The 10,720-nt window shown below is 31.2% G+C and overlaps 2 protein-coding genes across 2 annotated transcripts; one reads left to right on the top strand and one right to left on the bottom strand.

Moving 5' to 3' along the window:
* Nucleotides 1–350: 350 nt before the first annotated feature.
* Nucleotides 351–3,450, top strand: LOC140743459 (uncharacterized protein CG1161). The gene is made up of 5 exons (XM_073074745.1): nt 351–771; nt 845–963; nt 1,260–1,374; nt 1,761–1,886; nt 2,652–3,450. Exons 1-5 carry the CDS (start codon nt 721–723, stop codon nt 2,694–2,696), a joined length of 456 nt encoding a protein of 151 aa, XP_072930846.1. The 5' UTR covers nt 351–720; the 3' UTR covers nt 2,697–3,450.
* LOC140743458 (uncharacterized protein CG1161) lies at nt 3,198–10,340 on the bottom strand. Its single transcript, XM_073074744.1, has 5 exons — nt 10,127–10,340; nt 9,453–9,568; nt 9,083–9,197; nt 8,130–8,255; nt 3,198–5,700 (listed from the first exon to the last, which is right to left on the bottom strand). Exons 1-5 carry the CDS (start codon nt 10,181–10,183, stop codon nt 5,554–5,556), a joined length of 561 nt encoding a protein of 186 aa, XP_072930845.1. The 5' UTR covers nt 10,184–10,340; the 3' UTR covers nt 3,198–5,553.
* Between the last annotated feature and the right edge of the window lie 380 nt (nt 10,341–10,720).

The raw sequence follows: 10,720 nt of genomic DNA, 5'->3' as shown, positions 1-10,720 counted from the left end.
CGCTCGCATAATTTACGATTTTTGATTAAAGTTTTAAACAATTTAATATGAAATAAAGAAAAAATAATGGTTTAGATGTAATTTCAGGACCATAATGTACCGAGGAAAAAAATAACAAGCAAATCTAAATCACATGCATATTCCCATTAAAAATATTGATGGTCACGACTAATCAAGTAACTCTTATTGAATGAAAGTAAAGTTAAATTATAAAATATTCCCTTTATGAGATATACGTTAATATTACATAAATAAACAGTTAAAAATAGACATCAATTACTTTGAAAAGTTATAAAGTAATCAAACAAACTATCGATAGTTTTACACAACCTTTCAACATCCATGTCCACCACTATCGAATCAATCGATCAATATCATCCACTTAAAAAATCCACTATCATATCATTTTATTCACATTTTATTCATTGAATATTTCCAATAACAGTTTATGTGTATGGTTTATTGATTGAAATTTGTTAAATAAAATAAATATTTTTTAATTAAAACTTGAAGTTAATAATAATATTAATACCTTTAACTAGGAACTATTAAATATTTTATTTGAACAGCTATGTGAAAAACCAATACTCCGGCCTCCAGGCAGGAGGAATTGTGTCAGTCAGTGATCTATTTAAACTTTTGCGATGTAACAGGCATGATTATCAATTTTACTTAAAGGTTAAAAATATTTCGATAAATAAATTAAAACGCGAGTTCAAAATGATTTGGAAACTTGCGGTACTGGTTTCGATATTTTGTATAAACGTAGAGGTAAGTAGCTGTTTATTTGCTTGTAACTTATTTTAGTTTCGGACAAAATAAAAATTGTTTATAATTGTTTTAGGCGCAGTACTACGAGGATAAACGATGCCGGTGCCTCTGCCCTAATCCAGCTACCGTCTTAAATAATACTGAGATATCTGATCGCCGAGTTTATATAGCATATGTTCCACCCATTCAATGGTAAATTAAGCGTTCCATTTTAACTATTTTAGGTGTTCAATTACATTTGCTATTAAACTTTGCTGTTATGAAATGTAAATCCTTTGCTGAAGAGACTAACTTTATGTATTTTTTGTGGTACTCATGATGTAGCAAATGAAAAAGTATGTTACACGTCAGAGAGTAAGTGGTAGCCACTTAGATATCTGTAATCAACTCCAGATAAAATTGGAGTACTACTTGACATTAGCCATGTGTTGCAATACGATGGCTCTCTCTTACATATACAAAAATATAAATTTACATTTTTTTCACAGTAATTGTGATGGGGTTGTTCTTCCTCGGGTTGCTGATCAAATAAAGGAACAAGCCCAGGTGTTCTGTCCTCATTGTGAGTGTAAATATGAAACCAGGAACTCCACTATTATAAAGGTATACATAATTAAACATTTATTGTAATTGAAGTCTAAATGATACAGAATGTATTAATGATTTTTCAATATGAGTCTTGTACATTGGTGAATGTTAGTTATGACATGACAAAATTTGGCAATATTATTAGGCCCTCATTTATAACTTCAGACATTGCACATGTCAGATATCATGATTTGGCAGGCAAGATCATATTATTCTGTGCAATATTTTGACAGGCACAGGGACAATTGCATTAATAAATATTGTATAGTAAAATATGTTCGTCTGCGACAGCACGCATTTGACATACTTTTTATTAAATAAACCCTGTCTCCTATCATACAAATTGAAAAATAAAAATATTTGTGATTATTAAAGTTTTAAATATAGGTATTTATTTTCAGGTTGTTGTCATAATAGTGCTGTGGTTGATAACCTTATTATATGGATATATGTTCTTTTTGGTGACATTGGGTCCTCTAATCACCAAGACTCGTAGGAAAGTCTACGAAGAACCTGATACAGAGGAAGTGAGTATTGGTATAAAACTTAGAATTTATACATGTAACACTAGTATTTGCTATAATTATACAGGTTGATTGGCATCAAAGGCTTTAATGACGTTTTAAGTTTGGTCTATTTTATTTACAAATTACATATTATTTTTCATTTTTCTGTTCTTACCAACTATAAAATGGCAACCATAAATCTTTTTTTGTTATCAAAGTGTGATCGTGTGTTTTTAATTTGTTAGTATCTACTAAAGTTCTGCTTTACAAATAAAGACATCTCATATAATTATTATGGGCAATAAATCTATGTCTTTACAGACATTTTTTACTAGAATTAGAGACATCACTCTTCCTAATTTAAAATATCAGTGAAGTAAAAGATATAATATATAAGTATATATGAAAACGATAATTTATACTTAAATTTTGTTAATTTTATTGATTGATTGAAGTAGCCAATGAGGATGCAGTCAATTTGATACTAAGTGGTGACTGAGGCCTCTCGAAGATGCACTGCACGCCGATGGACTAAAATAATAGCCCCATATATAACTTAGGTCGCATCCAGACTCTTACACCAAATTGCACACTTGCCATTTGTTGAACATGATCCCCTATATTCGCTTTACACTTAATGCTAAATAGCATTTTCTCCCAGTCAACCTTAGGGATGTGCAGAAAAATTGAAGGCGGTACAACTATACTAAAACGAAATGATATTAATAATAATATATATCTAATTATTTACTTAAGTAATAAATAATACATCTTTATTTGTTTCAGAGTATAAGCCTATTAATGCAAGGAGAGGGAGACTTTGAGGAATAGATTAATACTTCAAGAAGATTTGATGCAGTATTTAGCACAATTGCACTTGTTCGAATAATATACGAATTTTAAAGTGATAATAATTATATTTAAGAAAATTCAAATTTTATTAAATACAACATTACTAACTTTCAGTAAAGCTTTAAGTTCCTTGTATTTATTATTTACATTCAAGCTTGTATAAATGTTATATTTTAATTATAATTTCTTATCATCAAAAAATATGTGAAGGCAAAGTTATACATTTAACAACATGCCTACTATATTCAAACGGCATAATTTTTATACTACCTATACTATCGTGCAGCCAATTGAAAGTGAATTGTTTGCAAAACATCATTTATTTATTTAATGTTAATTTTATACTAATTTGTTTCTTACAGATTTGATTGGTTATTGAATTTATACTGATTTATTTTGTTAAATTCTATTAAAGTGTTATTATAAACTTAATATTATGGTCTTAAATTAAATGATATGGTGGTATTAAATAAAACAACATTTTAAATATTATTAATTTATTTCTAGAATACAATAATTTAGTTGCCAAGTATACAGTTATATGTATTAAAGTTCATATATTATGTGTATGAAAACAACTGTCTTTACGTACTTATTTAGAATAATTGGAAGGGTCGAGATTTGAGAAGAACTTTGTATATTTACTACATTAAGCAATTTTATTCTCACTTAAACATAGCTCTACACATTTAATCGTTATGGTTGACCTATAATAAAACCAGCATGTAATGTATTTTCTGTAGTTTGATTTACTTTACCTCTATGTTAACTTACACATACATATTACACACACAAAACTATACTGTGCTCTCTATAATCCTAATATGCATAGAAATTTGTAAAAGAAATATAAAATCCAGACTGACAATTAATATATTTTCTACATATTCTGCAAAAATGTTCTTAATATATTATTTACTAAATGGAAGATCTAGCGGCGTATTAAAAAATATAATACACCCGTAAACGGGCATTTACGATATAAATGGCTATTTACTTAAACATTTACTGATATTTCTATTTGCGAATAAGGCTTTGGAACTAGTACATCTAGTTACCAATTATATGGAATATGCGTACGAACGCTTAGAGGTAGTAAATATTATTGCTCAATAAAGTATTTTTGTATTAAATAGCCTAATTATATAATTATATTTCTATTCACATCTCTTCAAAGACTCACATTAGATAACAATGTTGTTTTAACAATTTAATGGTGTATATAAGTAATAAATTAATTTGCTATTACCTTGTATATAACATATTTTATATATTTTCATTTCCCTTATTCATCTTGATTACACTTGTTTTTACAAAGTGCATATCATTTGAAATTGAACATGCGAAAGTTGAGTGCTGCGGTTGGTATAATATATTCAGTAAAACTTTTCAATGAACATGCAAATGTAATTATAAATCCTCAAATTGTAATTTTTCATACTATCATAAGCATATGATGTTTTGGCGGTCATCTTGTATAAAATAAATGTTAAATTGATCACAATGATTCACTACTTTATGGTAGTCGTGTGACCAGTCATACAAAGATAGGAGATGTAAGTTAAAAATTCTATGAAGCTGCCATTTCAATTTTTACTACACAGGCTACCCTCGCGCCAAGAAATAGAAGTAGATTTATCATCCAAATGAATAAATCTAAGTGGTATTTTTATCCCTCTTTCCACAAATACAAATACAGGTCTGTACCTATTTCACTGTAAATAGTTTTCCCAATATAATTTGTATATGAATTCAACAGTATAGTAAACAGTCATAAAGCAAGCTAAAATTTGCCTGTGAGAATCGCTTCTAGATGCCTAAGAATATAAATGACGAATACAATATATTAAAATATCTGTAAATTTTAATATTATAATAATCTAATAGTGCATGATGATGCATGATGTGCATAATAGTGCAAATAATGTGAATACTAATTATTGCTTAAAAATGTGAATGTTGATTATTATATCAAGCTTTATGCCGATAGGTATAACAAGTTTTATACCTCAAACTATAACTATATACTAATGGCCTACAATTTAAAGTTGTTCGTCTGGTAGTAAGATAAAATTTGTAGAGTAACATGAATTCAAATATTTGGAAGTGTCAATACATTGTACTAACCTTTGGATACTAATAAATAGTTATAAAATGTCTAAACACTATGTAAACTATGTTGAATATCAAGAACATGCACTTATGATATACTTAAAGCATTATTTGCTGTCGATTATTTGTAATCCATAAATATAATGTAAAGCCTCCGGTTAATTTATTTTAGATATAATTTAACATATATGTGCTCGCTCATATGGAGGAACAATTTGACGTGTCAGTCTATATTTTTAGTTTGCTATATCATATTCTATTACATTGAAAGCTTCTTATTCGCGCGAAAGATTTTTACTTGCCTTTTATTTTCGGTCGCATCATATGTAGGTAATTAATTGCGACACAGTTCCTATATTCATGATTAAGCTTTTTATCTGCGGATCCATAGGGGTATTAAATAAATCTGTATCGTTTATTAATGAATGTCATCATTTGAGAACTACTGATACCTGGCAAAGTTTTTAAATATATCCCCTACAATCACATGCAAATTACCACTCCACACAAACTATTTTCGAGTTCATAGAAAATTCAAGGGACGTCTCCCTCATGAACAAGAAACTTTAACTGTACTACCCTAAAAAAAATCGTTTATAAGTATCGAAGGTTAAAACGCTTTTCAGTGTATGTACGATGAAAAACTAGCTATATGTGTAAAGTGTAAAGTCAAACGTCGGTATTATAACTACATATGCATATGGATGTATGACATGACCATGTCTCAGTTGAGCATGGTATGTCTATCATAAATGTTGCGGCGTTGCTCTCGAACCTGCCGCTTCCACTTGTCCTGCTGGTGCGTGACGCGGTTGAGTACGTTCCCGCGTGCGCCCATCGGCTGCGACGTGCTCGCCCCTGCGCTCTCATCCTAAAATTTTATGGTGCATTTAACTTAAAGGTTTTAAACACAAATCTTTTAATTGGTAGTGTTTGTCTGCAATTTAACTTACATTGCCAGTATATGAAAAATCACAAATTGGTATCTGTACTCATTAATCTAATAGAGATGAATTTCTGGTTGTAATATCCCATCTTTCTTTTTAAGCTATTGCATAGCTTTTATCGCGGGCTTTGAGCGCGGCGACCGAATCGAGAAATTCCGTAACGAAAATAAGTAACACCTTTCAACAACTCGGTTGCCTGGAGACTTGATATCCAACTATCAAGTCTCCAGGCAACCGAGTTGTTGACTGTCAATAGAAAAATATGGATATAATTGAATAAAGTATTATTTTACATTCCTTATTATTTTATTTGATATTGGCGACGAGATGTCGAATGAACTAAAAAACAATAAGGAAATACGAGCCACATTACTTGGGTTAATGAAACGAACCGAAAATTACATTTCGGGAATAGAAAAAATTGACATTGAAGAAATAAATATACGACTGAATTCTTTACAAGAAAATTTGAACAAATTCTACGCGATTCAAGAAAAAATTGAATGGCTTACAGAAGAAGAAAATTTAGAAGAGGAAATAAAATACAGGTACGAATTTGAAGAAATATATACAAAGCTAAAATTTAAATTTTTGAATGTACAAAAAGAAAATAATCGGCTAATACCTTAATGTTCTTTTATATCAGCAAGAGCGGAAGTTTATTTGATAAACTGTTAACTGTCAAGGCACGCTTGAGACGTACACCTAATACAAAAGAGCTATCACCTTATCAGTTAATGTTCGGCAGAGAGGTAAGAACCTATATGCATGCCTTATTTAAGAAATCCGCCCCACTATCCAGATTACATTACAATGCACCGCCAACGCAGGAGTTCGGACAAGGTGATAAGGTACAAGTCCGCATTTACACCAACCCAAGAGTTAAATGGGAGTTCGGAGTCGTCATCCGAAGATTAGGTAGACTCCATTATGAAGTCAGAACTGAAAATGGCATACTGGTGCGCCGTCACCTTGACCAAATGCTGCCGGCGCCCCTGGTGGTGTAAGTGAAAATAGCGGTGGAGGACTGTTGGATATCAAGTCTCCAGGCAACCGAGTTGTTGACTGTCAATAGAAAAATATGGATATAATTGAATAAAGTATTATTTTACATTCCTTATTATTTTATTTGATAACCTTAATTCGTCAACTTGAACACAGATGGCAGTAATACACATTTTTTTATAATCCGTGCAGAAATCTTAAAATTGCGTGAAGTATATTTTATATTCCCATTATAAAATTCAAAATTATATTACCATATTATCCAAATAATATGTTTTATCAACATAAGCTATGTTGAATTCTGGATTGATAAAATAACGTAAAAGAGTGTTTGTTATTTTTAAACGTACATTTACAACTGACAGACTTGACAGCACAAAATCAAAACGCCATTATGATTTATGGTACAAATAATTTGTGTACAAAGTGTTTTAAATATGAATAAACAAAGTGCATTTATTAATGAAAAATGCGATGTACCTGTAACATTCGGCCAAATGTCACAGGCACATCGCATTGATCCATTTATATTGCTGGTTGTTAATACTTTATGTCACTTATTAAATTCTTTTCTATTTTATATTTTAGAATGTTCAGTCTTGCTTGGAGTTATGAAATGTCAGCTGATATTTGCAATGTCTTATATAATGGAGATATGATAAAATAGTGGATAAAGATGTATTAATGTAAATGTTGATGATTATGGAAGAATATATTGTATTTCTGGAATTCCTTCTGAGCGTTTTCATAGCATAAAAAATGCTATGCAATAGCTTTACCGCGGCAGTCTCCGAGTGCCACACGTATTTTTTATAATATAGGAGTAGCAGACGAGCATGCAGTCCATCTGATGGCCCTTACCACACCGTTCAAACCGGAACACAGCAGCGCCTAACACTGCTGTTATTAGGTAGAAATAGGTGTGGCAGTGGTGCTGCCAGAGTTGAACCACAAAGGGTTCTACCACCTTCAAAATAGGTGTAAAGCTTAAGTGTGGCAAAAGTAAGTTAAGATCTGAAGGATCTTAACAGAAGCATAGTCTGCATCAAACTTCTAGTCCGCTTTGAAGTTGTTGCACACAGGAGTAGTCAGAGAGCCAATGCAGTCGAACACAACCACATACATATACTCTGTAGCAATAGTAAGGGCACACTAACACAACTATGTACCCGCAGGCGAGAGCGGGCAGCGGACGGGTGCCGGGGGGGGTCAGGCGCTGTGTTCGTGCTAATATCTACAATTTGCTGTTGTGACGGGACTCGTTTCTATATTTAGAGCGGACTAGAAGTTTGGCAGGGACTGTATCATATTATAAGGGGATTCAAAATTAACACAGTTTTTTAGTTACATCTTCATTGGTGTGTTCCTGGTAGGAAGCTTTAGCTCTTTTGTTGATGAGAGGATCCAAGCAAATAAGGAAGCCCATGTATGCCACTAATAGCATGATCACCCAGATTACTATTATCACCACTACCTGAAATTAAATAAATACATTTATTAGGCCGCAATGTTTATAAATATATTTAATGTTTCATGTGTTTTTTAACTAAGAAAGATGGAATTTTTCAGTCAGACTTTCCATGAAATATCGATGATGCTTGTAATATTTCTTTCATTTCAAGGACAAGAACATAAAATATAATTTTAGAATAATAGTGGAACCACATTTTGTTTAAAATGTTGGTAGAAGTGTACAGATTATTAATAATTCTCCAAGTACGAGTCGTACTCGCACATGGGGGCTTCCGTACCAACAAAGTTTCACTATTTTTTTACTTATTTTTATTCATTTTATTATTTTCAACAATACTTAGTTATATGACACAAAAATAGATGGCGTTGGGGTGATGATGACTGATACATAAACAACATATAATAAAATTAAAATAACTATATTAAAATATGTTTTATGGTTCTTATTTGTATTTATTATAATACCAGTTATAGTAGTAAGCAGATTGTAAACATTTCAACTGTCTTCCTAGTACGAATTAATAGTTAGATCAAAAAATGCCGAAAAAATCGAGTTTGTTGTATGAAGATCCCCTTTAATATTCAACTTTATTTTATTTTTAGTATTTGTTGTTATAGCGGCCACCGTTATGCACCCTCTGTAAAAATTTCATGTGTCTATCTATTATGGTTCCGGAGATATAGCCCTGTGACAGACGGACAGACAGCGAAGTCTTAGTAATAGGGTTCCATTTTTAAACCTTTGGCTACGGAACCCTAAAAACACATTACAAAGATGGCTTACATTGAAACATGTATAAAAGGAGATGGTACTTTTGTTTCTCTAACCTTTATAATAGTGGTGTTCCTGTTCTCATACTTGCATTCACAGCGGGGACAGAATTCTTCTTCTCTCCCTTTTATTATGTCACCAACTCGAGGCAGAATCACTCCATCGCAGTCACTGCATAATGAAAACATTAATACACCAGATGATTATCAGGAGGCACACCATAACAGGAAATGTCTACAACTTCAAACAAAAGTATGTCAAATATACAAAGTAAGATAAAGAATGGTATTTTCACAAAAATATATTTTGCAGGCAGTGTGTTCAATTTATATATCATACAAGTAACAGTACTGAATAGAAAATTATTTCCATCATTCCTGCTAATTTCACTTAACATTTGTAAATCTATCAACGTTTTCTACATACCATTTATTTGGTGGAACATTCCCAATATAAAGTTTTCGGTCAGTACCAGCTGTATTGTTCAGAACAGCTGCAGGGCTCGGGCAAACACATTTGCATCTTTTATCTTCATACAAAGCCTATAAAGATATTTAAAAAATGTTTATAAGTGAGTATTAAACACAGCATTTAGCATACAAGCTGGCCATAAAACAATATAGGAATACGAAAATCTACAGAATAATTAATGTGAGTACTAATATATTTGCATACTAAAAAGTATAGTAGTAATAGTGTCATGAGATTATGTTGACTACTAAGAAGAGACACACATATATAACTTTTTAATTTTTAAGGCTCACGGCTGCAAGATGGTTAATTAAATTACACAGTAATCTTGAAGGTGCCACATGAAAGATCTCAGAACGCTATTACATTATTTAGAATTCGAACAGACCCTTGTGCTATAAAAGGATGTTCAAAAAGGAAGTATCCAATAAAACTGAAAGATAAATTGATTGTCAAGATGGTTGTTACGTGAGCTATATAGAAATTAGTGTATGCAAAAAAAAAAAAACAATTCTAGATCTAATGTAATCTAATAAGGCACAATGATAGCTTAGCTACCTGTTAATTGTTTACACTTACCTCTTGTAGGTGTTATTTACTTACGTTTCTAATTGAATTATATTACTTACTGAAACAGAATACAAGGAAACGACGATGAAAATAAACACGCTATGTTTCAAATACATTTTAAAAATATACACATCCAAATATTGCTGATACAATGCACAATAACTTCGCTGTCTTAATTTAATTTAATATTTTACGCATTCTCCATTTTATAATAGAATACAGGTAATTAATTAAATATTGAAAGATGTATTGCACAGAACCACAAACAGTATACGTAGATTATTAATCAATAAATATAGATAAAATAATATAAGATAAAGAATAACTCAGATAAGAAATATTAGATAAGAATGCGTTCAGTTTAAGGGAATATGAATTGCGCATGCGTGACTTTTATGTTAAAAGCGCGGAAATTCAAAGTAATCAAATGTGGAAGATTTGATTCTGTTTTATTGGAACCAGTGGAACCAGTGTTACTGCTAGATTACCTTCATCATCATTACATTTACCCCTTTCTATCCCATTGCAGGATACAGATCCCTACTCTTCTCAGAATAGCTTTTTTTTAATGAGGATTGTTCAAGCGGTTGACATTGAATATTTAAAATATTGTATGTAACTAAATGGTAACTAAGTTCTTGTTAAAAGTCATA

The sequence above is a fragment of the Epargyreus clarus genome, unplaced genomic scaffold (assembly GCF_041222505.1).
Source record: "Epargyreus clarus isolate Ecla_fem2 unplaced genomic scaffold, WU_Ecla_fem_2.2 ptg000007l, whole genome shotgun sequence".
NCBI classification, from domain to species: Eukaryota; Metazoa; Arthropoda; class Insecta; order Lepidoptera; family Hesperiidae; genus Epargyreus; species Epargyreus clarus.
This window is presented reverse-complemented; position numbering and strand designations above follow the sequence as displayed.